This window comes from Microtus pennsylvanicus, chromosome 14 (genome assembly GCF_037038515.1).
Source record: "Microtus pennsylvanicus isolate mMicPen1 chromosome 14, mMicPen1.hap1, whole genome shotgun sequence".
In the NCBI taxonomy this organism is placed as follows: Eukaryota; Metazoa; Chordata; class Mammalia; order Rodentia; family Cricetidae; genus Microtus; species Microtus pennsylvanicus.
Window position 1 is genome coordinate 40,023,486 of NC_134592.1, and position 27,215 is coordinate 40,050,700.

A 27,215-nucleotide genomic window follows, 5' to 3' on the forward strand; every position below is an offset into this window, starting at 1 on the left:
TGAAGGGAGTACCGTGTAGCCGAGAGGCAGCCGAGAAGGGGGCATAGGAAGCTGGGGAAACCTTGCTGTACACAGATATTTAGACACAGTTTGGGAGTAGGCATTTGCTTTACTTTTGAAACTATGTTTAGTCACTGAAGGAGAACGAGTATGAAGGAGGGAGGAATTTGGAGTTGAGTTGAAACGGTAATCTCTCATGTTCCAGAGAACCCTTGGATGTTTTAGAACAGCTGGCTCTATCACCCTCAGTTCCCACTGTTATCACAGACTGGGGGCCTCCAGCGAGCTCCTGCTTTCTGGGTCCTTCTCTTGGGCAGGGAGATTGGGATTCCAACAACCCTAATCGCTTTCTTCAGAGAACACACAGAATCTTGCTGGTTCTTAGATGGGATATTAAAATAAGACAAGAACAGATTTGGGGAGCAACGGATGAAGGAGGCTGTAAGTACCAAGGCGAGAATTCTAAATGATTTTGTTGTTCTTTTAAGTCTGGTTCTTTCTATGTAGCCCAGGCAGGCCTTGAAGATCCTCCCACCTCTAGCTCCAGAGTGCTGGCATCTCAGTGTGAGTGCCACCTAAGGGATTTAGTGGACGAAGTGGCATGGGCACGGGACTGGAGGAACTCTGTCCTTGAAAAGTCACAGAGAGCATTTTTACTTCATTCTCTCTTCCCATACATTTAAGAGCCGTTGCTCCAGCATAGAGTCATGCTATTTCTCCTGAATCACTGATTAATTCATATAAGGAAAGAATCTGCTTCTCATTCCCCTCTCATCATGGTGTAATTTCCATAACAGAATTTCTGTATCCTCACATGTACCATTAAAATATATCTTGAATCCCCTTTTCCTTGATAAAGGGTACAATTTAAATAGTATTAGCATGAAATTTGGCTTATCTGGAGCTGCTCTTCAAGTGGATATAGCTATATATATATGCCATTGTATATCTGTTTCTTGGCAGAGGAATTCCTCTTTGTGTGAGCTCTCCAGGGAGAGGCATGGCAGAGCAGGAGGAAAAGTCTTCACGCACAAATTAGAAAATCCAGAAAATTTCAGGGAAGGAGTGGAAGAGCTCCCTTCTGAAGATGGAGTAAGGCCAAGTGGCGGTGGCGCACGCCTGGGAAGCATAGGCAGGCAGATCTGTGTGAGTTTCAGGCCAGCCTGGTCTACAAAGTTCCAGAACAACCAGAACTACACAGAGAAGCCCTGTCTGGAAAAGCAGAACAAAGCGAAAACACAAAAACAAGCAAGCAAACAAACAAAAAGATGGAGTAAGAACAAACTGAAAGACTCAACGAGAACAAACAAATACAATTTTTTTTTATGGTAAGCAGATTATCGGTTTCAGGGACCATGGAAAACCAAGTGCGATGATGCGTACCTACAGCCCTAATCCTAGTGCTCTGGAGGCACAGGGCTGAGGCAGGAGGATCATTAGTTCAAGACCAACCCAGGCATGCCAGGGTATGTTTGTAATCCTAGCACTCTGAAAGCCCAGGACTGAGGACCGCAGGTCACAGCCATAAGAGAAGAGCCAGTCTCGAAACCAAAGCAAACTGCGAGGAGAAAACCATATATATTAAATCCGTTGACTCAGAGACTTTATTTGGAAGTTAAGGTGACGATCTGGAAAGAAAATGAAAAATGGCAACGTCTTTGTTGCCGTTCTGTCAGCTCTTTTCGGGGATAAGTGGGGTCATTCTGTGGGCAGCTCCTTCCCGTCTGCAGGCGGTCTTATTTCGTGCTCCTCTGGGCCCTGAGTTATTGCAGCGCATGTGGGAGTACCCAGATCTGGGCTTTCAAACTGGAGCCAAGCTCAGCAGAATTCTTTGGCTCATTTCTCAGGAAACAGGTTTCTACAGTGTTCATGAGGTGGTACGAGCTGGGGAGACCGAGGCAGTGACGACACCATAAAGGAAAACTCTGGTCAGTCTGTCAGCTCCTCGTGGTGAGGAAAGAAGATAAAATAGGTTTCCTTCAGTGGTGTATCTGCAGCAATAGCCACGCAGCTATAGGTCTGTGCTCAGCTTCCTCGCTTATTTTAAGAGCTAACACTTGAACATCCATTTGCAATTTGGCAATCATTCAAGAACTTATCTCTGGAAATGAGTCCAATACTAATGAATTTCTTTTACTATGGGTATTACTTCACCTAAAGTGCTGTAGGAGGGTCCAAAATGACTCACAGTCTTTTGTAGATGCCCCAGGTTTTGTTGATATTGTTGAGACGAAGGAGCGTACTTATACTAGGGGAGGAGATGGTTTGCCCAGCCAGGAACTTCCCCACAGGCAGGCATGGTGGATGAAGAGGCAAAAGCAGTTACAGGCACAGTACTAATCCAGGGCCACTCTGACCCATGGAACCATCAGGTGCACGGGTAGGGGGCAGGAGCAGGGCCATGTTCTCCCTTTGTCCTGAGTAGAACTGAATGTGTTAAGTCAGATCCACTGAATTTATCAGCTGTGCAGAAAAGTAGCGAGGCCCCATGGGAGGGCTCCAGGGTATGGAAAGTTAAGGTCTCAGAGAACGGCCGAAGAGTACGGGGAACTAATTAGATGAACACCTCTTATCCAAGCCTTGTACCTAACTGTGGAGGAAGCGATTGATACAAATGGACGGAACCTTTCCATGCTGTGTTAGACCTTGCTTATGTCTGGCTTTAGTATCTTCTTAGCTGTGAGCCTATGGGGGCACCGGACACTTGCTGAGACCTGATGATGGCAGACTTTCAGGCATTTCACCAAGTTTGTCTTGGTAACCCCACTATTTGTTACGGGATGGTGGCTGGGGATGTTGACTGGGGATGTTGACCTGACCTTCCCATCCTCTGGAGAAGGTTTTGTTATATAGTCGACTTCACGGTGAGCTCTGGTTGTTTTGCAGATTTGGAAAGCCATTGGAGAGACAACCAGGAACCATGTTACTTCCATCTACCTTACAACCCTACCAAGTCTGGGTTAACTGAAAGGAAAAAACATTCTTAAAGGTATCCTACATGGGTGGAAGTGGACACTCCCAAAGGCCATACGGTTATTGAATGAGAACTTCAGTGCCAAGAGTGGTCTACCTCCCTGTGAGACGGTGGCCAGGGAAGCCCCTGAGGCCACAAACCTTAAAGGCGTTTGCTGCTGCTGTTGGTTGTATGCAAGACCCTGCTGCTGGAGAACATGTGCTTTTACTACAGGACGTGGGGAAATTAAGCGGGGACTCCCTCTCTCCTGGCTGGCTTTCATAGTGCCAGAGGGGACTGTGTAGGCTGCTGGTGGAGAGCTGCCACCCACATTCCACCTTAGTTATGGCCCCGGAGTGCTAACGCACTGATAGGATGCGCCAGGCAGGATGCGCCAGGCAGGATGTGTCTGCTTGTGCAATAGGGGTTCAGCTCTCATAGAGGAAGGTGCCCTAGCCCACTCAAACAGGACTTTGGCAGGCCTTGCCCTTTTCTCCCATTCCTTTTGTCTTGCTAAAAGCTTTTAGGTTACATTCCTAAAGCTAGCCACCAAGGTCTATTCCCTTATTTGGTCGTTTCCTCCTCCCAAGGCTGACTACCAAGGTCCAGCTATCAAAGTATTGAAGTCCCACAATCAAAAACCCCCTTTGGCTTTCCTAATTAACACGGCCAATTAAAATTAAACACCTTATCCTAACATGGGGTTTTCCCTTTTCCCTTTATAAACTGCCATTTGCCTATGTGCTATGTTTATCTCTTCTCTATCCAGAGGCTGTTCTCTGTTCTTATGGGGCAAATAAATCTCCTTTGTGCTAAGAACTTGGTCTGCTAAGTTGGGGTCTGAGCCAACTTCGAGGTTCCCCACAATAGGTAAGACCAACAACCTTTGGATTGGATTTAAGGTCCATTCCTCAAGGGGGAATTAATACATGGTACTATAAGCACGAACCAAAACCTGTGGCTGGGGAGTCATATGTTCCAATGGGGAAGCAAATTCTACGGTTCTACTCGATGGATACGATGTGCCTGCTCAAGATGCTTTCTGGATGTTTGTTTATACTTAGAGATCACCATTGTTGTCATCTTCCGCTCATAATCACTGCTGATGTTCTGGAGACTAAGTGACTGCTGAGGCACAGTGATGCTGTGACCTAGTGGCCTAATTCTTTGCCATAGGTGGACATCTATAATCCCCTCCTCCAAAGCTCGGGGATCATTGCAGAAGAAGGGGTGGAAAGAATGTAAGAACAGGAAGAAGGGGCCAGAGAATTGAGTAAGTTTCCTCCAAGACCTGTAGTTAGGTAAACAGCTCAAAATAGCTCCAGGAAGTTCCTCGAACTGATCAGATTCACTAGGCTCCGCTGCCAGAGTAAGCAATAAAGACTGCTGAGAGTCATTCTCCAGTTAGCCGAGTTGCTAAGAAGCCTCGGAGACCAGACCAGCTTCCCGGAAGAAACAGAAACCATCCAAGTTGCCGGGGAGACGTTTAAAGTCACTTGGAAAGTACTCTCTCCGAGTTGTTGAGATGCCTGCAGGCTGTGCAGTGTGCTTCAGGCTCCCAGGTTTTGTGCACTATCTCTGGTGCCAGGGTGGGCTCTGGGAATGCAGCTGTCTTTGAGTCATTTCTGCTCCTGTAAGTGACCCCAATAAAACTCATTGGTTCAGAAAGTTGGACTTCCGGTGGTTTCTGTACTTTGGTCTGTTATGGGCTCCCTCTCTGAAGTGAGTAGATGTGTGTTGCATCTCCGCAGGAAAAGTCTTCACACAACAGACATGGGTACAAAATGCCTTTTGTGAAAGTAGAATTTCACTGGGAGTAAATGTTGAAACTCCTGAGTAGGATGTTTGTCTAATGTGTACTTCCCGTAAAAAGATTTTTGGGTATTGATTTAGATACGGAGCATATGAGATGAGAGACTGTCTTACTTGTGATTTGCCAGTACAATGTATTTAGATATGTTTCGTTACTTTTTCTGTCTCTGTGCTAAAATGCCCCGATGAAAATAACTTAAGGAGCACAGAGTTTACATTGGCTCGTAGTTGGGGAGTGCAGTCTGTCATGGTGGGGAGTCATAGAGGCAGGAGCCTAAAGCAGCAGGTCGCACGAAACCACATTCGGGAAGCAAGAGTAGTAAGTGCTAGTCCCCAGCATTCTTTCTCCCTTTAATTCATTCTGGGAGCCTGGCCGGGACAGTGTATTCACAGTTAACATGGGTCTTCCTACGCCGGAGGACATGAACTAGATAATCCTGCACGGGCATGTTCGGAGACTGTCTCCTCAGCGATTTTAGATCCTATCAAACTGACAATCAGCATCAGTCACCACAGTCTACATGGTATACTGAGTCCTAGTAAAATCTGTTAAAATGAGCTTTGCGAGGTGCATGGTAACCAGAGCAACCAAGATGTCTCCTTTGACACTGACCTAGGGCACCACCATCAAGCTTTGCTTTAGCTTGACTGCTTGAATTGCTAGCGGGACTCAAAATTACCTGAATTTTAAGATCTGAATAAATCTTGTCTTCTGAGAGCCTTAACATGACCTTATAATGTAGATAGATAGGGGCAATATCATGGATATTTGTTAGCATATTGGGAAAGAAACAGTGCTCTCTCTCATGTTGATGGCTTCAGCTGTCTGCGTTTGTCAACTTGACTGATCAACCTGAGTGGCAAGGAATAAAAAGCAAATGACAAGTGTCATCTAAAAGATTCTTTAGGGGTGTGGAGAGATGGTAAGAGCACTGTTCTTCCAGAGGACTTGGCTTACACTCACAGTTGTAACTCCAGTTCCAGGGGATGTCCTTATGCACTAGGTACACACATAGCACATAGACATAAGTTCAGGCAAAACACCCGTATACGTACGATGATGATGATGGTGATGATGGTGATGATGATGATGGTGATGGTGATGATGGTGATGATGATGGTGATGATGATGGTGATGGTGATGATGGTGATGATGGTGATAATGATAATGAGGATGATGGTGATTTGGTTAAGGTTTATCCATCCTATTAGGGCTGTGCCTAACCATGTGGCAAGATACTTATTGAAGGGACTCTAGTTGGCTTGAGCGTGACAGATGTGGCTCTGGTAGGCCTTGCAATCCCCCTCTTCCCTCTTCTTTGCTAAAAACCATTAGATCACATTCCTAAAGCTAGCCAACAAGGTCCATTCCCTTATTTAGCCACTTCCTTCTCCCGAGACTGCCTACCAAGTCTCAGCTTTCAAAGTATTGAGGCATAGCAATCAAAGGCCCCCTTTGGCTCACCTAATTAACAAGCCCAATCAAAACTAAACATCTCATCCTAACACGTGTTTTCCCCCATTTACCTTCATAAACCGCCATTTTCTAAGTGCCATGTCCGTCTCCTCTCTATCCAGAGGCAGTGCCTTGTCCTTCTGGGACAAATATCCTTTCCCCTCCCCCTTGACCCTTTCCCCTTCTCCCTTGTCCTCTATCTCCTGTCTTTGTCCCTTATCCTTGCCCTTTGCCCTCTGGGGCAAACAAATCTCTTTTGTGCTGAGAACTTGGTCTTAGAGGGCCTTCACTTACTCCTGCGAAAAATACAGTAAAGCTATTCTGTACTGGCCGTGTGTCTGAAGTGCTTGCATGTTGTTGTGAGTGACCTGAGTAAACTCATGTTTCTCATCAAAAAAGGGGGAAAGAATAATAGGTCATATATGAAGGGAACTGGAAAAAAACTGGCTGAAGTGTTTCATGTTAACAAGGATGAAATTTTCCTGGTCTTCGAGTACATGAGGAGTCATTATTGTGAGGGTGATAATGAGGTTTTTCTCAATTGTCACTGACCTCACGGGAGAGGAGGGAACTCTGATGTCATGGATCCAAAGAACGTGCCTGCTATGAGCATCATGAGGGAAAGGAGTAGAATAATGGAACAGAGTCTCTGCAGCAAAGCCCAACACGGACACTCAACAAGCTAGCACCCACTCTCAGTCTCTTTTGAAAAATAAAACATGTTCACTCTTGAAAATGCCTAGGGCTCTTATTTACCAGCTTGAACTGTGGCAAATATCACACAGAATTCATTTTACTTGAGCAAAGAAGCATTTAGGGCTTTTACTGTGAGCTTAGCCAGGATAAGCAGAGGGAGGGAGTCTTGAGGTCAGAGCACAGTCTCTTTTCTCTCCATAGCTCTTGCTTTGACAAGTGCAAAGTACCCCGCATTTAGCACAGACGAACGAATGCATCGCGTGTCTTGCCAGCACCCCTGCTGAAAATCGCTATACTCTTACCAAATGAGTAGCTGCCGTTTGTAAGTGTCCCTCATAATTCCTAGGAAGTTTATCTGTGCTGCACATTCAGAGCTGACTTATTTTTTTCCCTCTTAATTAGTCTTGTGATTCAAAAGAAAAGGTATACACTACATTCTTTAACAAATTGAGTTGCCTTTTTTTTTCTTCTAGGACACAAAGTCGGAAAATCAGAGCTAAAAGCAAACCCTTAATACAGCTAGGAAAACCACTATATGCCTGGTTAAAGCATGCAGAAATCACAGCTTTGAAATCTTACCAGACCAAAACAGTTTCCACCCCCATCCCCATCCCGCACCCCTCCTCCGAACTAATTTAAAAACAAAAAGTTTTAGGGCTGGAGAGATTGCTCAGAGGTTAAGAGCATTGCCTGCTCTTCCAAAGGTCCTGAGTTCAATTCCCGGCAACCACATGGTGGCTCACAACCATCTGTAATGGAGTCTGGTGCCCTCTTCTGGCCTGCAGGCATACACACAGACAAAATATACATAATAAATAAATAAATATTAAAAAAAAACAAAAAGTTTTAAACAAGGCCATTCTTTGTGTGTTCATGATACTTAGGGTATATCCTTGCAGGGTGTGGGGAGGTAGGATAAGTTCAAAATGGAAAACTATCCTAATTGTTCACACAGGATAGTACATTCAGTGAAGTGCAATGGAACTTTCGGATGTCGCTCACTCAGTGACTCAAGGCCTGTGTCTAGGGAGCTGCTGTAGTTTCATTACAGGGGCTGGGAACACAAGAGTAAATGAAGCAGAAAGAACCTGGCCTTCTGCAGGTATAGCTTCTAGGAGGAGAGCATCTTAATAGCATTAAAGGAATAAATAATATAAAAGTGCAGGGGCAGACAAGCAGGTTAGCACAGCCTAACCCACCTGCTGTGACCTTGCTGAGGAGGCAACCATGGGAGAGATCTGACCTCAACTCTGCCACTTCCTAGCCACACAGAGGGAGGAATGACTTCTCTGGGAGCCTCCATTTCCGTGCCCACAGACTAAGGACACTTACCACCTAAAATGACATTCAAACAAGACAGCAAGGGGCAACGCAGGGCTTGGCCCACGGGAAATACTGTTACTCAGCATTCCCAAATTATTATTTGATTAATGAGCTGTGGCCATAACTGCCTGATTTGTCCATGTAGTTTTTTGCTTGGGCCACACATTTTCTTTAGCCAGAAGATCACACGTTGAGAGCCAGCAGGAGGTGGCGCGTGCCTTTAATCCCAGCACTCGGGGAGGCAGCCTGGTCTCCAAAGTGAGTTCCAGGATAGCCAGGATTGTGACACAGAGAAACCGTGTCTCAAAAAACAGTGATGAAAACAAAAGCAAAATAGCAGCAGCAGCAACAACAACAACAACAATAGATCACACATCTTATACTGAGAAAGCCCGAGAGACTGTAGAGGAAGGTTTGGTTACCTCCGAAGGATTGCCTGTCAACTGGGCTGTCCTGATAAGGACAGGGAGTTCCAGTAAGAGAATTCCTGCCTCTCCCACAATTTACACACACACACTCTCTCTTTCTCTCTTTCAGGCAGATACTAACTTATTGGGAGGACTTTTGGACTCAGAAAAATAGTTCTGGAGGAGGTTGTCCACCCACCCTCCTTCCCCCCAATGTTAGGTCAAAGCGTGAAGCAGAACAGCAGGGTTTGCAGCGGGGAAACAGATGTTTACTGCTCATTTCATAATTACAGGGCTGCATGAATATGGAGCAACAATAATCCCTTCCAAGACAGAACTGCACCCGAACCACCCCGGGACCCGGGCACTTTCCCTTCCTTCTTCCCACGGGAGGAGGAGTCCTCCAGCTCCCCTTGGTGCTCCCCCATGGCCCCACAGTCCTCCCACTGACTTGGTCTACAGGCAGCAGCCTCAGGGAAAAGAATCCATGGCTGGGCAGCTTTGTAGATCGTGCCCCAGTGCCAGGATTCCCAGCAGCTGGCACGTAGTATGCCCAGTTGGCCCGGTTCTGACTTCCCAAGTCTCTCCTCCCAGTCACAGAGCCTTCTATGCCTCCTTTCACAGGGCCGCTCCAGCACTGCTGTGAGCTTTCTTCTTCAGGGTCTCTCTCTGCCTCAGTCTTGGGTATAGTTCTCTCTTTCAAGATCATAACATAGAGGAGTTTTATGGCTGTTTCCGAGAGACTCTAAAAGTCCCGTCTATTTCTACCCAATTTGATAGAAACTCCCAAGTCAGGAAATTATATGTATATCTCTTTGTAAATTGCCTTATTGATTGATGGTTGATAATAAAATTTCTCCTTCTGGCTTGATTTATAGGCATCTCCATTAGTATAAAGAAAGGTTTACCGAACTTGATAAATTCTATAAGCTTGAGGGGCCAGAGAGGGGCCTGCTGATTATGGGCCTGCCGTGCAAGCATGAGGACCTGGGTTCAGGTCTCCAGAACCCACATAAAAAGCAGGTATGGTGGTGCGTGCCTGTAACCTTAGCCCTGGGTGGGCTGAGATCCCTAAGCCAGGCAGACCCTTGGAGCCAGTCTAGCCCGGTTGATAAGCCTCAGTTTCAGTGAGAAGCCATGTCTCAAAAGATAAGACGGAAAGTGACTGAAGAAGCTATCTGACATCGACCTTTGGCTCCCACACACATGGGTGCACACACACATACACAGATGCATACACCCATAAACACACATGCAAATGCCATTAGTTGAACATAGAGTTCAACTCTATGAGTTTGCAATATTCTCATGGTTTTGAAGTAGCACATAAAGGTTTCACATGTATTGTCTAATGCCTGAAATGCTTATAGAAATTTGTATTCGCAGTTCCAGCTCCTAGCTTTTAGCAACCTTGATTTGGATCCGTATTTTAATTTTTACAAGAATCTCGTGTGTGTGTGTGTGTGTGTGTGTGTGTATGTGTGTGTGCATGCGTGCATGATGTTTGTGTGCATATATGGGGTGTGGAGGTATATGTAGAGGTCTGGGGATATAGCCTTGGGTATCTGTCCCTGTTTTGTTTTGAGGCAGGGTCTCTTGCTGTTTGCTGCCTGCTCAAGCTAGCTGGTCATTGAGTTCCCATGCATCTCCTGTGTCCTTTACACAGCAAGACGTTTCAAGAGAAGGAACACCAGTAGGCTGGGGAGAGAGTCCAGATGGTAGGTGCTAGCTGAGCAAACACAGGGACCTGAGTTCCTTCATCAGCACCCACCTGAAAAGACAGGAGTGCTGTCATGCTCTTGGAGTCCAGTGCTGAGGAGGAAGGGTCAAGAGGGACTTTGGAGCTTGGTGTCCAGCCAGGCTAGCCTGTTCAGTGAGCCCCAGGACCCAGAGAGAGAGACTGTCTCAATAAACAAGGCGAATGTGCCTGAGGATGACAGAGGAGTTTGCCCTTTGACCTCCAAATGCATATGCATGCACATACATGTGTGCATCTGCACACATACACACACACACACACACACACACACACACACACACACACAGAGAGAGAGAGAGAGAGAGAGAGAGAGAGAGAGAGAGAGAGAGAAACAGAGAGGACCTTAATATATATGGTTTAAGATCATATACTTGCCGGGCGATGGTAGCACACGCCTTTAATCCCAGCACTCTGGAGGCAGAGGCAGGCGGATCTCTGTGAGTTCAAGACCAGCCTGGTCTACAAGAGCGAGTTCCAGGACAGGCTCCAGAGAAACCCTGTCTCGAAAAACCAAAAAAAAAAAAAAAAAAAAGATCATATACTTACAGAAAATGTGTTAATGACCTTGTAAAGTTAAAAAGTTTCATAATTTTTGGGCACCACAGATAGAAGATACAGTTTTTAAAAAATGTTGAGCTGGAAGAGAGCTCACCCCCACGCTGTCAGATCTGATGTTTTATATCTTGGGATCCTCTTGGTGGAAGGAGAGAACTGATTACACAAGTTGTCTTCTGACCTCCACGTGGACACCCTGCCATGTGTGCCTCGATCAGTGAGGAAGTATTAAAGGAAAAGAAATCTGAGCAGCGGATGTTCCTGGAGCTTTTACTAAACCAGAATTCTCTCTGAGCTGTAGACAGGGCGTGAGGGTCACCCTCAGGTCTAAGCTACATCACATGGCCTGAGAGCAAAGGAAGTACACGATACAACATACTAAACGAGTGTGTCCAGTGAAGACACCCTTTGGTCCTGACAGGGTGGCCGGCTCAGGACCTAAGCAGAAACCTTGGTATTTAACATGCTCATGCTTACAGAATCACAACTGGGCATTCCAGATCACACAGTCTAGAAGTCAGCTGAGAAAGTTTTGCAAAGCCCCAAGAAAGTAACATTCCACAAAGGCTCAGTGTAGATCTGGGTTATGAGGGACGATAGACAAGGAAGAAAGAAGAACCTTCTGGAAGCCCAGGTCAGGAAAGTTCAGAATAATATCCAAAGGTTTTCTTAGCCAGCAGTATCAGGGTCATGCTGAGGTCCTTCCTCACAGCTGGTGATATCAGGACCTTAAGTGGGTGCAGGGAGACTTCCTTGTGCTTTTCACTAGTGTCCCATTATTCCATGTTTTATCTCCTTTCTCCTCTTTCTGAAAAGGGGTTGAATATTTTGGATGGCCTATTTCTGTTCCGCCATGGTAGCAGAGGTGGTTAGAGAACCAGGTGAGAGAACTGGCTATTCATGGACCATGAAGAACCATATTTAAGTCATATTGAGAGGGCTATGAGCCACCTCTTGATGCTGGACCTTGGCGTGGTGGTGTGACACACGGGACTCTGGGTGAGCTATCTGGGGAAAGGTTAAGTTTGTTTATATATGAGGAAAAGTGTGTTAAAATATTTGGTGACTGGAGAGAAGCAGAAAGAGGTTGCTCATTTCAACCAAAATATGTTCTTTGTTCTGGGCACACAGGGGGGCTTTGCCCAAGCCTTCCTTTGACCAAGAGTGGCGTGTAACTAAACCATCTTCTATGGAGAATGATAGAAAATGACATCTGTCACTTCCAGGATGTGTCTCTAAATATTTCCATTCAAGCCACCTCGTTCTCTTTCTCACTGAGATGTCAACAGGTAAGGGATCCTACAGTGTGTCAAGGTCACAGACTGGAAGCATCTTGAGTAATAGCACGGAGGAAAGAATCTCTCCTGACTTCAATACTGGACCAGGAACATAACAGCACCAAAGGATACCCTGCCACAAGTTAACATTTGTGTCTGTTTGTTACTGCAGCTTAGCAGAGCACACCCTAACTAACAGCGGCTTTTGGTTAATGTCACTAGCCTATCTGCTGATTAATACTGCTTCCTAATCCATTGTCTCCCTTTACTCCTTTATAAGTAATTTAACCTTGGGAAAGTGGTTAATTTTCTTTTTCAAAACTGAGAAAACAATATCATCTCATAGGAAGGCTGTGAAGAGGTGAATCAGTGTATGAAGAGATACTGAATATGCCCGAATCACACTACTGATGCTATTAGAATCTGCCTCTCACTGTGTGGTCATGCAGCCCAGTGTCATTTCAGCTTTGTTACTAATGCTACCATTCTGCCTGGAGGGGCGTAAACGAAACTGAGCGTGATGGGGAATGAATACCATGTCTGCCTTGGGAGCCAGGACAAATCCTAAGTGAGCACACGTGAATCGCATCCTTTTCTTTTGTCAAATCTGGGTGCAGATAAGAAGCTGGTGGACTTCAGGGTGTTCTGGGAAGTGCCAGGATGCTCTGTGACTTGGAGTTGGACCACATTGAAGTAATGGTGGGATCTGTCCTGACTGTGTTATAGAGAAAAGTGCTTTGTCCCTATTAATCTAAAAGATGTCATGGATGTGTATGTGGGAAAGCAAATCTCTAGGCCAGATGAGAGTCTGCCTCTTTGCAGAGAGACTGGGATCTCCACAACCTGGAGCTTGGGCTCAAGATTGGCACACAAGTTAGGTCTCTGTGTTTTTTTTCCCTTCATCTTTTGGGGTTTTGTGTCTGCTTCCCATCATCACCATGCCTTTGTGGAAGAAGGCAACTGTAGTCAGAAACAGAAACATCCAATGTCTGGAGCTGCCTCGGAGATGTTTGCTGTTGACCCCTCAAGAAGGAGAGGGGAATGGTGTTGCAGAGTTTCCCCGGGTGGCTTACCCGAAACCCAGCTTCAGTGGTCTGCCGGTAACCCAGCAAACAGACCATAGCAATTGGTTTATACTAGCCTTTCGAATTGGGTTATAAGCCCACTGAAAGCAGCAGGGACCATGTCAGGTGGGTTTGTACTGCATGTGAAGGGCCTCGTTTGCTGCTTGAGAAATCAGTACACTTCTGCTGAATGACGTAATGGCCGCTCCTGTGCAGCTTGAGGTTGCTGTTAGTCCCCATCCTAGATGGAGTTTTCTGGCAGCTGATAACCATTGAGAGGGGCCTATGTGTCCTTGCCTTAATAAGGAAGGGTGTTCAAGGAAATCAGTAAGTAATTTGGGGGTGAAGTCAAAGATGTATTTGATTTGTGCCCCGTTGTTGCTGTAGAGATTTTCAAAACATTTGTAGCGACAGGAGCATACTTTGTTGTCTGTAGTGACCTCTTCCAACCTCACCTGAGTGTATGCTGAGTGGGGACACTTGGCAGGGTCCCTAGAGAGTTTTAGGAGAGAGCTGGACACCAGAAGAACTAAAGGCAGGATAGAAGGCTAAAGTGGGAGGATCGCTTCCTTTTGTCAAATAAATCTCAGCTGTTTATCTAAAAGAAAATGTACCTGTTGATTTATTCCATAATCTTATGAAGCTGCTTTAGATTTGTTTTTTTTTTTTTGTAGTTTCCAAAAAAAAAAAAAAAAAACAAACCATTCTTTCTTTAGGGCGCCTGTAAGGGTTTTCATAAAGAGCAAAAGAGATACTGCTGAATGAATTTTCATCTATAGACAGAACTAAGTTACAAGTCTTTACTTTATAGAGCCTGGACGAAACTCAGAGCCTTATTTCTGACAGAAAAGTGCTCTACCATGGAGCTACATCTCTAGCCCCTGGAGAAGCTCTCTGTGGGCTCAGCACTTTGTTTTTTACTCAGTTTATTATTCCTGTCTAATTGACATCATTTCCATCTACTGTCCTAGCTGTGAGGGCCGCTTCTGACTCGACCTTGTCACTCTGCCATTCAATCGGGTGGAAAAAATTAGAACCAGCGTTCAGTTCTCTGTGAAAACAACTTCCTTTTATATCTCACATGGCTGACAGAGTAACTGGTTTTTCCTCTTTTCCATGAATTGTGTTAGTTTCCTGCACAGGCGGCCTGGGTTTGCGAGCGCTGGTTTAGAGTGACTTCCCTAACGGAAGTCGCTTCTCCCAACTTCGAGAGAGCCCTAGGTGGGATGAGTGTTAGGAGAGAGGCCCTTTGGACAGGACACATTTCAGTACAGGGCATGATGCAAACGGTGAGGTGGTGGTGTGTGGAGATGGGCTTCAACTGCAGTCGACTTAGTTTACAACCAGATGCCTCATCATACACACCACATACACCACCTAACTTAGCACAGAATCCAACCGAACCCAGATGGAGTCTTATTCTGATGTCATATGCCGTTTGAGATGCCAATGGATGGGAATATTTTAGCACTAAGGGGTTGGTCCCAAAACTGAAGAGTAGGAAGATGTGTTCTTGTCGTATGCTAAACTCAACAACCCAGCGGCTGTGAGGGCATTCTAAGGTCTCATATAGGCTCGAGGTACCGCCCAGTATCTGAGACCACTTCCTGGCACCTGTATAAGATGTAGAACTCCCAGCGACTTCTCCAGCACCATGTCTGCCTGCATGCCATCATGTCCCACCATGATGAGAGTGGCTTAAACCTCTGAGAATGCAAGCCAACCCAACTAAATGTTTTTCCTTTATAAGAGTTGCTGTGGTCATGCCGTCTCTCCACAGCAATAGAAACCATAACCAAGACAATAGCCAATAAACACACAATGTCATGTAGTGTTAAATATGACAAAGGAAGATATAACAGAATAAGAGGGAGGTCAGAGTCATGTGTTGTGTGTGTGTGTGTGTGTATGTACAAGAGTGGGTTTTTGTGAGCACATAAGCATAGACACATGGGTTAAATTATACGGCAATCAATGCTAGGCCAGATTTGGGAGGGGGTGCGGCGTCAGGCCAGGGTAAGAGCAAATGCCAAGTATTCAGGACTCTTCCATGAGAAACGGCAAGAAGGCTACCGTGGCTATAGCAGAAATACCGAGAACAGTGCCAGGAGATGGGAGGAGGGAAAATAGACAAAGTCACTGGGCACCTAGTACACCACGGCAAGAGTGTGAGTGTGGAGGGAAGGGACCGAGGAGCTGAGGTTGTGGATGTCCCCTCCCCTCCCCCCGCCAGCCTGGTGGAGACACACGGAGGAACAGGTTTTGAAGCAGGGAATTGGGAAGCCGCTATGGCAGCGTGGATGAGAGATGATGGTGGTGTGGATAGGAGAAAAGGCATTAGGGTGGTGGCAAGCGGCCAGGCTTGGTAGTTGGTGCATTGTGAAGGGGCAAGTGATAATAACTGACGGTTGAATGGAGAGGTGGGAGGACGGTGACGAAGGAAGAAAGGAGTCACAGGTAAGACTGGTGTTTGTTCTCAGTCACTGGGCAGAAGACACCTGTGACGATCTGATGTGGAGAAGGAGGAGGCGGGAGAGCAGATGGGAAAATTCAAACAAACATTGACTGGAGACGCCTAATAGATTTATAAATACAGTGAGGCAGTAGCATAGATGAGTGTTGGGGTGCAGACATAAATATGAAATTGGTAGTGTATCAATGATATTTTAAGCTGTGACCTTAGATACCAACACCCGCGTTCTGAGGCTAACTAGAGAAGGGAACCAAGGGACTGACCACTGAACTCTGTTGTGACTGAGCCCCTGGGAGACAGGGGAGGCACAGAGGGGGCAGAGAGAACTGCTGAGGTGTGGAACAGAAACAGGAGGAGGTGTTCCAGAAAGCAAGCTAAGAATGTTCTTTAAGGGGAGTCAGGAACCATCAAAGCCACAGAGCAAGAGGCCAGCTGGATGTGGAAAGAGTTGACCTTCCTTTAAGGAGAGTCACAGCACAGGAGGGGGTGGAGGGGGCAGTAAGGAAACTCGTAAATCAGGACAGGATGGTGCCGGCTGTGCCCTAGCAATGTAAACACATTTGGAGAGGTGCACCAGACACAGATCAAGGGGACCCTCCTCAGAAAGTTTGGGAATACCACGCGGAGTTGGTGTCCTTTGGGATTCTGGTAGTTAGAAAGGACAGGTAAATAAATTTGGAGTAATAAAACTTCAACTTTTCCCCCAGCTTTTTTTTTTCTTCTGCGATTACTTATGTGAAACCGGTATTTCACGTCTTATGCTAATACCCCATTTACTATTGCCGGGGCTGTCAGGTCTCAGCGCCACGGTAGCTACTGTATAAGGATAATAATACACACTAGCCCGCCCTGTCCTTTTATTACAGCGTACGCTTGCAATTACATTCCTCCTTGTTGTAGTTCTTATCTTTCGATAACATTTTCATTCGATTTCATCGTCGTGTGCACAGCAGACCTGGATATGATACCTGACCCCACATTGTCTGTTGGGCATTGAGATCTTTACACACATGGGTTCATTTTGCTTTTAAAAACGATTCAAATGCCTTTATTGTCTCTGTTATTATCTCTATGAACAGAGGCACAGAGAGGTTCAGTAACTTTCTCAAGGCCACAGAGTAAATGAAAAAGGCAATATTAGAAGTAGATCATGCGGTATTGTTGTATGTTGTCTTTATTACTACATACTTAGTCTCCTGGATGGGCCATCTCCAAGAGACAGGCTGCTTTTGACTTCAAGGACACTTTTCTAAAGACACGGCAGCTGTGTTTCCTGTTGTCATATCAGAGTGGGTCAGTAGGACCCAGGGAATGAAAACTGGATCCAGATGGGGAAGGGGGGGGGTCTTTGCTTATTTTAGCACTGATTTGCTCCCTGGTGGCCACCTACAGGCTCAGCCAGAGCAAGAAGAGCTGGGTGAGGTCGTTGGGATTGAAATCAGCACTTTGCGAGTCTCCAGTGTGAACTGTGGCTCAAGCCTTTCTTCTCCCTTTAACCACACGGACAGCACATGAGATGATCACGTATGAAAGCGTGTGTAGCATAAACCCAAGTGACCGACCGCGTTCAGGAATGCCTACTGTGTGCAAAGAACTGCTCTGTGTCTAGGGGCCCGTGAGTCCTTGGGAGAATACAGTTTGGTTCATGAAAACCCAGATATTAAAATGTCTTTGAGAGGTTTTGGGTGCTCAAACACTAGTCATTGTGCTTATAATTGAAAAATAAAATAGCTCGATGCTAGCAAAGTCTAGTTGTTTTGACCTCTATTTTTTTTTTTAATAGGCTAACTTCATTTCCAAAGATGGTTTTGTCTTTCTTGCCAACACGACTGTAATTGGCTCACCCGAGGGATGGGTATCTGGAGACATAATTTCCCAGGCATTAGAAGCCTTTCCGTTTAGGAGATTTTCAGTTCCACCTTTGATCAGGAAGCTCCTGAACCAAGGGTCTCTCCACTTCCCTTTGTGGCATAAAGAAGATACAGGAGAAACAACTTTTGGGACAATGTTTCTGGGACCAGAACCAGAGTCCCTGCCTCAAGGTACAGAATCCTCTAATTCACATCTCCCCCATAAACATAAAAGTCCATTTTAAATCTTTGTTCCATCCCCATTAAAAACTTCTTCCCTGGTCACACTCAGTACATTTTCAGAAATGCTCGGAAGACTTGGCATTAAAATTCACAGGTAATTTCCACAAACATAAAAAAAAAGCTTGTTAGGAAATGGACGCCCTCCCCAGCAGTGAATCTCTCGCCTGTCCACGGTGTACCCCCACCACAAATATGTACACTTAAAAGGAAGGGGCGATGGGGGCGACTATGGCACTCCGGAGAAGCGGCTACTTCCTGTGGAGGGAGGATTTCAAATGACCAGAGAGCAGAGACTCAGGCTGGCTTCATGTGGGCGGCTTCCTCCACAGGAATCCCGATCCCAATCCAAGGTGAAGACCAGACCCCCCCAAGACCCCAGATCCCTGATAATTCTCTGGTGATCGCCACGTTCAAAAAAATGTTATAAAACCGAGGCCACAGTGAGCTGAGAGAAACACATCAATTCCCACAGGGGAAGCTTACGGGGTCACAGTCAAGATGGGAACCAAAGCAGGATGCTGACCGAAACTTCCACAAGCGTTCCAACCTCCCAAACTAGAAGTCTCAGAAAGAGTTAAGTTGTGACTACTAAAATTCGTGTTTTTGGGGACACACTCCGAAGTGATTTTATTTACATTTGAATTTTTACTTTTAAAAACATAGAGATCTTTTGCTTAATTTCCCACTCAATATTTAAAAGAATGGGGCACCTTCCTCCTCGCCTACCACCCCAGAAGAGAGAAAGTACAAAATTTAGGCCCAAAATAATCCAGAAAGAAAAAGCTGGTTTTCTTAACATTTTTGTTTATGACCAGCACGAAGGAGTAGCTAACGAGGACAGAGTAGAGCATTCTTCCCACGTGTCTAGTGGTGATTTTTTTTTTAATGGAAATTTATGCAATTACACCACACATAAAAGCATCTTCGTGAAAAGTATAGGAAAGTTCAGAGGAAAATGCTGAGAAAAATTTCTGGCCGTGAGGTCTGGAGGATATTTTCCAGGATTACACATTTGCTTCAAGTGGGGAAGGCGGTACCATGTAAATTGATGCGCAGGTTCTCCCCCAGTCTCCTAACAACCTTCTTGGCTTGCGTTAACCTGGTACCTGCCAGCCCCACATCTGACTCTGACTTTCTGGGCAAGCCAGGCCCTTCTGAACTTGTGCCCCCATCCCCATCGCTCTTTTAGATAAACTTGGTCCCCACTTTTTCCTACCTGCATAATGGTCAAACACAGTGGGCACGTACTCCTCCGGGAAGGCGTCGTTGGCATAGCTCATCAGCAGGCAGGTCTTTCCCACCGCGCCATCCCCGACCACCACACACTTCAGGATCCTGTTCTCGTCGCGCCCACCGCAGCCGCAGCTGCTGTCAGTCCCCTCTCTGCAGCTCATGTTGGCGGCTCCAGCTGCTGCTGCTGGGGCTTCGGCAGCGCATGGAGCGGTGGGACCGGCCCCAGACTGCGGCTCAGGCGACCTGACTGTGGCTGGCCTGGCTCTCCCAGGCACGGCCCAGACACACACCAGCCCCGCTGCTCACCATGCTGGACGAGAAGGGGAACGCACTCTTGGGAGGAGGGATGTAAAAGGTCTGTGTCCCTTTCCCTCAATGGCTGGAGTTAAGACGCTCTCCTTTCCACAGACTTCCCGGGACTTCCTGGCAGTCTAAATATTGCAGCAGCCTGTTGAGAGTCTCACTCTGCCCTCCCCATCCCCAGCCCGGTTGATGACACGGTGGGATTTGGATAACTCCTGCCTGGTTTTCCAGCACACAGCTAACATGGAGGAGGGCAAGGCTTTTAAACGGAGTTTCCCCCCTCGCTTCCTCCAGCTTGCCGAGCGTCAGGAAATCGTGGGTTTCCTGCTGCATTCCATATTAGGACCAGTGGGCCGGGGAAGGCGGCAACAATGGGGCTCTGTGCGTGTGTTTGTACTTCTGGGGAACCAGGCCAGGACGCCCGAGTGGGAAAACACTAGGGGGCTCGCAGCCGGCTGGAGCGCTCAGACTTCCTGTTTTATCCCCTGCTACCCAGGCTCCTGGCCTGGGGCTGGGAAGAAGCCAAAGAAGAAAGGATGGAACCCGGGGAGTACTGTCTGCCACGGAAACGGGACAGGACTGAGTGGAGAGCTCCAGGGAGCCCCCGAGAACCACACCAGGGATTGCAGGCTAACATATGACATCATCCATCGCGCCCTGACTCACCAGTTCAAAGCAAATTGAAAACGGACAGTTTTCTCTTTACTTAAAGGAGAAACTCAGACAATTCTTTTCTGCAGCGAGGAAGAAAATCCTTCAGAGCTACAGAGTTTCAAAGGCGGGAAAGTGTGCAGGTTGTAGGTAGAGTATAAGTATCAAGTTTATGAGGCCCCGTTTGAACACCGTGTTCAGTTACTCATTCCAGACCCCCAAAACACCCCCTAAGGTTTTTACCTTAGGAATTCAATCAAATATCGTGTATTTGGAATTTTTCTTACAATACATATGCTGAGCTCTGGCTTCATACTCTCTGAAGTGAGAGGCTACCGTGTGGCCTTTGACTTGGTTAGGGTTCTCTAATTCTGATAATGACCGGATGCTTCTCTTGATGTTGTAATCATCTCCTCCTGGGTCAGCCTGGCCCTCCTCAATGACAGAGGAGCCCAATAACTAGTTAGTTTGTTTGGTACCTCAGAATGAAGTTCCATTTGATGAATGGACTTGGTCCTGGAAATGTGACCCTGCAAATGATTTTGACAAATGGGTTCAAGTCAAAGCACTTGTTTTTCTATGACATTTTGAAGATTGTGGATTATCTAAGGGCTTTGAGCAGTTTTAATGCTCAAAGTGCCTGTCAATAACCTGCGTACATATCTACATATCATGCACACGCTCTCATGTAATAGAGCCCACGTTTCTTCTCTTTCAGATTTGCCATGATGCTCAGTGCCCCGGACGTTTCTTTTATGTGAAAGAATAACATTTCATTAGGACTAAAGTGTCAGGGGCCTTAGGTCGCCATAACAGACAATCCCCAAAGCTCAGTAATTTGAAATAACACTCTTTTGTTTCAACTTTGGCTTTTCTTTGTTCTGTTTGCATACTTTGTATCTCTTCTCTGAAGTGCTGGCTTCTTTATTAAGGGTCGAGGCTGAGTCACACATACCTTGACCACTGTGGGAGGCAAGAAAATGGACACAGGAAAGTGAAACCTCTGCTCACGTTCATTGGCCAGAGCAAGCTGCATGCTCCCATCGGCTCAACAGAAGGGGTCAGGAGCATCATCCTGCCCTAGGCTGGGAGGGCAGCACCGCACGGTGACGCACAGCCTGAAAGACAATCAAAGATAACTTATTTGGGGCTGTACTTGGGATGTGAATGGTTCACATTAAGCCACATTGTGAAGCATTTGAAGACCTCTATGGCTGCCTGTAATTGGTGAAATTTAATTTTTATTTAGTCTCTCTGGGGAACCTGGGGCTGGAATAAGAATGTAATTGAGAAACTTATGTTATACGTCTGCATAAACAGCTTCAAGGATGAAGGAGGCAGGCAAACAAACCTGTGCAGTTGAAGAAGAGACAGGCAGTGCAAACAAAACAAAACAAACAAAACAATAATAACAGCAAAAAAACCCCAAACCAAATCAACCAAACAAAAGACCCAAACAACAAAAAGAATAATAACAAACACGCCTCGAGATGAGCAGCGTCCCTTCAGCGCAGCGTGGTGATGGGAGACTGGGAGAACTGTGAATGGTTGTCCTTGATCTTTAGGCCAAAATTGAGCAGCGAAGATGGCACGACACTCTATGTACAGAGATCTGAACCATGGCTCCCAGCCTGGTCAGCTAAGGGCTGCATCTGCACACTTTAAATATCAGTCCTACGTAAAGGCTTCAGGTGAGATTTTGCTAATTCTGTGTGTAACCTAAGTCTTGCCCCACCAGACACAGGCCATTCTCACTGCCCAGTGGCTTCTGTAGTGAGACCTCTAAGACACTTCAAGAAGCTAGTTATGTGTCTTTTAGTCTGTGGGCTGGTACTTCTGCCACGTTGGAAGGCATGTGAAAATGGCTTAGAGCTCTCTAGAGAATGTTGGTTGTATTTCTCACACACAAAAAAGTTGTTTTTATCACCGCCTATTGTCCCCTACATTTAATCATTATAGAAAGAAGTTTTGAGCATGCTATTAAAAAAATAACAAAAAGTTAAAATTTTAACAATTCTGCCTTATGATCAAATGGATTACATTGTCTGTGCAAATAAATTTCTTTTAGTATTAAAGCCTTTAATCATGAAGACTGGTGTGAAAGCTGGGTCAGGCGGGCACTCCTTTAAGTCCAGTACTTAGGAAATGGATCTTTGTGAGTTCAAGGCAAGCTGGTCTATGCAGCTGGCTCCAAGCCAGACAGGACTATATAGTCAGACCCTGTCTCAAACAAAACAAAACCCTAAAACAACAACAACAACAGCAACAACAACAACAACAACAACAGCAACAACAACAGCAACAATAACAAGCATAGCATGAGCCCGAATCTTAAGAACAAGTCAGCATTCCATGCCCAGGAACCCGCAGAGCCATGTGTGATTGGCCCAGGCAGAATGACCAAGAATGCCCCTCCCATTCTCAATATTTGTCTATGAGTTTGGATGTGGCATGGAGACTACTCTCTAACATGCTCCTAGGCAGATGTCTGTTCTTTTGGGTCTCGAGCCACACAGATGATTGACTGGTGGTTACGTAGCCATTAATTATTTGGTTTACCCCACCACCAAGTTTATACAAACTTAACAGGGCATACTGAAATCCTGTTGGGTGATTTTTTTTTCTCTTTTTCCTGGAGACCTTAATTCCCTGGCTCACTTCTGTGCTCTGTGTTTTGGTTTCAGAGGAATTTATGTAAACGTCAGCTTAACACACACACACACAAACACACACATGTGCACACACTCATTCACATATATCTTACATAAATTCTGACTCATCTGGTTAAATCCAGTTTTACTGTGACTTTAATAAAAAAAAAAAGAACCTTGACTTTTCTCCCTTGTTTTCCCTCCAGATGTTGCCTAGGGAAGTGGCATTACTGGGCCAGATCTTCTTAGGCTGGGGTAGCCTGTCTGTGGGAGAGTGTTTTGATTCCAGGCTTAGGAATGTGCAGTGTGCCCCGATCCCAGTCATTCAAGGATGCCCAGAAGTCACTAGTCACCTGCATTCCAGGGGAAGTCCTCTCAGAGGCTAGCTGGTCTCCAGCACTGACGGGGATGATGTAAATTGAGAAGGACACTATGTAGTACTAAGGGTTCTGACCCAAATATCCTCAAGATTGGCTAGGATGCTAACACTGAACAGAGTGTTCTAGAACTAGCTTGGACTGGAACGGCCCCTTCCCAAGGGGAATGAGTCATCTCCATCTGGGATGCTCATGTGTCTGTGTTCTTCATCTTTGGGCGCCTGCACTCGGCTTCCAGTTATTGCTGGTGTCATGTATGTACAATGTCATGGCACATCTTATCAGCCACATTTTTTGCATATGACTTTTTAAAAATAATTACAGAAATGGACTTCTTCTATTTGGAGGACTTTTCTTTTTTCCTCTAATGTCTTAGTTTTAAGAGAAATTAGGTAAATGAGGGGTGTGTAGTACTACTGTCAGTCTTAAAGAAAGAGGTCAGTTTAATCAAGAACTTAAGGGTCATTCAAGTTTCCTCTCTACGGAAAGTCAGGTGGCTTGTAACCTTAGCACTTGGAAGGCTGAGGCAGGATGATCACAAGTCTCAGGCCAGCTTGGGCTACATAGTGAGACTCTGTCTCAAAACAAAAATGGAAACAAAATTGAAAGCACATAACCACCCAGACAAATGAACAACAACAATAACAAAAATCCCCAACAAATAAATAGCTTCCCCCAACCAAAACTCAACAACACAGGCTGGAGAGATGGCTTTGAGGGGCAAAGAACTTGCTGCACGTGGATCAGAGTTTGGATTCCCAGCATTCATGTAAATGCCTAGTTGGCATGGGGGCCCACCTGTGATCCCAGAGCTCAGTGGGTGAGATGGAAAGCCTCTGAAGAAGCTGGCTAGTTAGACAGCAAAACCGCAAACTTCAAGTGAGAGACTCTGCCTCAATGTATAGTATGGAGAGTGATCAAGGAAGTGACTCAGTGTCAACTTCTGGCCTCCACCCTCACGCGCAGGCATGTGTGCCCACACATATGAACATATATATACTCAAACATGCACACACCAGCAACATAAACAAAAATAATCCCAAAGAGAGAAGAGTTTATAAATAATTTGAGGACGTGACAAGTCTCGATAGCTGGATAAATAGACTGTGCTATATGTTGGGAATGGTTTTAATTATTCTTGGCTAGACTAAACACAAAATGATATACTCTTGAGTGCCCATGGGTTGCCGGCCCTCCTACTGGTAAGACAGTAAATGCGGGGGAAATGGATTCTACTGAGTGGACTTGGGTGTCTGCTCAGACTGCCCCAGCTTCGTCTGTGTCCAAAGTTGCCCTGCATCAGAGAGCGTCCTGAGTGTCAGAGAGAGTGCAGTAAGGCAAACTATAACTGAAAGCAACTTCTTCTCACTTTGTGTTTTATAAAACAATATATATTTTTTTAAAAACTCATTTTATAATGGGAAAATATGCAACACACTAAATGATTTGGTTTTCATCCATTTCTCATGTACACTCTTCTACTCACCTCCAATGTATGTTTCCATGGCACACAGATGGTTCCTCACAACCGCCTTCCTCTATAAAGTATCCATGATTGATTCTTGTCACAGAAACCTCAATTAGCTCATTTGTTATTTTGTATACTATGTGGCCCCTCTATAGGTAACTGAACATTTATTTCATTACATTTAATTTTTTTTATTATGTCCCGAAGTCCTTTTAAAACTCAATCTCGTTGAAGTTGAAAGGGACTTTTGTAATTGTCAAATCTGACTCCTCACACAATACATAAATTTAAACTTTTCTATAAAATGGCTCATAGGCAGTATATTTTTCTATGAACACCGTTGTTTATTATTGTACAAAATAACAACAATTGTGATTTCCTCTATTCTCTGTGAGTATGTTTGTGCATGGTGCATGTGTTCACAAGCATAAATGGAGACAAGGTGTCAGCTGTCCTGCTCTAGCACTCTCTGCCTTATTCCCTCTTCACAAGGCCTCTCACTGAGCCTGGAGCTAGGCCGGAAGCCAGAAAGCCCCAGTGATCCCCCTCTCCATGCCCCACAGCCTGGAGTGCAAGCTGCATGGCAACGCCTTGCTTTTCCCACAGGTGTTGGCAATCCCGATTTTCCATCCAGATGCCCAGTCTTCCTTCTGTTTAAGTAATCACTTGAGACAGATCCTAGCCTCCACTCCAGGCTCGGACACATGCTCCTGCCTCAGTTAGTGAGACTCTGTCTATGCTTGTTTCTGAAATTCCCAGGAGAGGTGCTCTTTTCCCATGGAATCCTCTCACGAAGGACTACATAAGCGTGTTGGGAAATCTTTGTCACCAGGAGGGACGAACTTACTAGCAAAGACCATCATTTCCACAGTTCGTATTTAAACTCATTTGGTCCTTCCCCAAACCTAGGAGGTAAGAATCATCATTATCCTCACGTTTATGATTGGGAACATGTATGTCGTGAAGTCAGGTTCGTGAGGTTAGTGTAAGTGGTCAAGGAGGTGGCGGCTGTTGGATTCTCAATCTTGTGGCTGTCTGTAAAGCTTGTTGCTTGTTATCTGCGCTATTGCTTGTACGACTACACTGAAAAAAATATAGCTGAGAGTCAGCGATCCTCAGAGTCCCGGATTCAGTTATTTCTACCGTACTCTCACATCCCATTCATGAAGAGGCAACACACTCTCTTTTGATTTCAGTGACTTGGAATGAATTTCTACTACTTACACACGAGAATGCCCTCCCCGCCACCCCCCCCCCCCACACAGAGATGTGGTTGCTGGGCTACCTTGATGAAGATATGGAATCCTAGGAGAATAGTTACATCCACTTACAAGGTCAACATCGATCTCAGGTACCGATTTCTCACGCCTCTAGGGTCACTATAATGCTTACGCTTAAAATTTGGACTGGAGAGCTTTTCAAAAGAGTGTTTGAGTCCTCAGTCACTTATGTCACTGGAAAAAGCTTCCTTGTAGTAAATGTGGCCTTTCAAAATCCCATTGAGGACAGGGGATTTGTGGAGCCTGATTAGCTAACCTGGTGTCAGTCTGGACGAACTGACACAGGCAGACTCCATAAAGCGAAGTGACAGCTCAATTGGTCTGATACGCTCTTGTAGAAATATAGATTTTTCTGATGCCATTCCTTAAGCCTTTCTTAACTGCAACTGATTCCTTGATTGACATCGAAGCCCAACACAACTCCACTCAGTCCCACTAGGAAAGGCTAGGAAACTGAAGGGCTAGAAGGAAGCTCTACAAGGAAGTGGGTGAACATTTACATATAACATGGTAGGTTCTGCTCAGCGGCCACCCCACCCCTTTAAGATTTATGGGTAGTATTGTCCTGGTGTCTGAAATCTGGACCTGGCTGATAAATACCGCTCGACTTAGTAATATCCTTCACCGTTCTTGCGCAGTCTTTATCAGACAGAGGGAGTCGTTGGCTGTGATCAGGGAGGAAGGCAGAAGGAAGCAGAACACACTCACACAGGCCTTAAGGAGCAACAGTGTATTAGACAGAGTTTGCTTAAGAAACAGAACTGAAAGAATGAACACACACACACACACACACACACACACACACACACACACACACACACGGGATTTATTAGAGTGGCATACAGGCTGTGGCCTGGCTAGTCCAATAATGTCTGGCTCCCAACAGAAAATCCAAGAATCCAATAACTGTTTGGTCCATGAGATTGGATGTCTCAGCTGGTCTTAAGAATAGGTCAGGAATCTTGAAGAAGTAGGCTATAATACCAGAGAAGAATGAATTCACCGGCTAGAGTGATGGCAAAAAGCAGGTTTAGAGCAAATGCATCCTTTCCCCATTTCCTTTATATAGGCTGCCACCAAAAGGAGTGGCCTGGATTTAGCATGAGTTTTCCCACCTCAAAAGATCCAATTGAGAATAATCTTTCACAGATGAGCTCAATTGCTCAGGTTTTAGTTAATTCCAGATATAGTCAAGTTGATAGCCAAGAATAGTCAGCACTAACGGTAAAATAAATCTTTTCAACAATAGAGAAATACACATTGTGATTTTTCTTTGTTCTCGAATGGAAATGGGAGTTCAGATGTAAAGTCACATAGCTGGAAGGTTTAGCTATGGGGCAAAGGTTCAAGGCTGAATTTTTAGACCTTATATACTTGCTCTTTA

General features: G+C 45.6%; 1 protein-coding gene across 1 annotated transcript in view; it reads right to left on the reverse strand.

Moving 5' to 3' along the window:
- The window catches only part of Rhoj (ras homolog family member J), an 84,815-nt gene extending 65,041 nt beyond the window's left edge, over positions 1-19,774 (reverse strand). The window contains exon 1 of the mRNA XM_075947505.1: positions 19,085-19,774. Coding sequence (XP_075803620.1) covers positions 19,085-19,262 — 178 coding nt within the window. The 5' untranslated portion in view covers positions 19,263-19,774. The remainder of the gene's footprint in view (positions 1-19,084) is intronic.
- Positions 19,775-27,215: the final 7,441 nt, after the last annotated feature.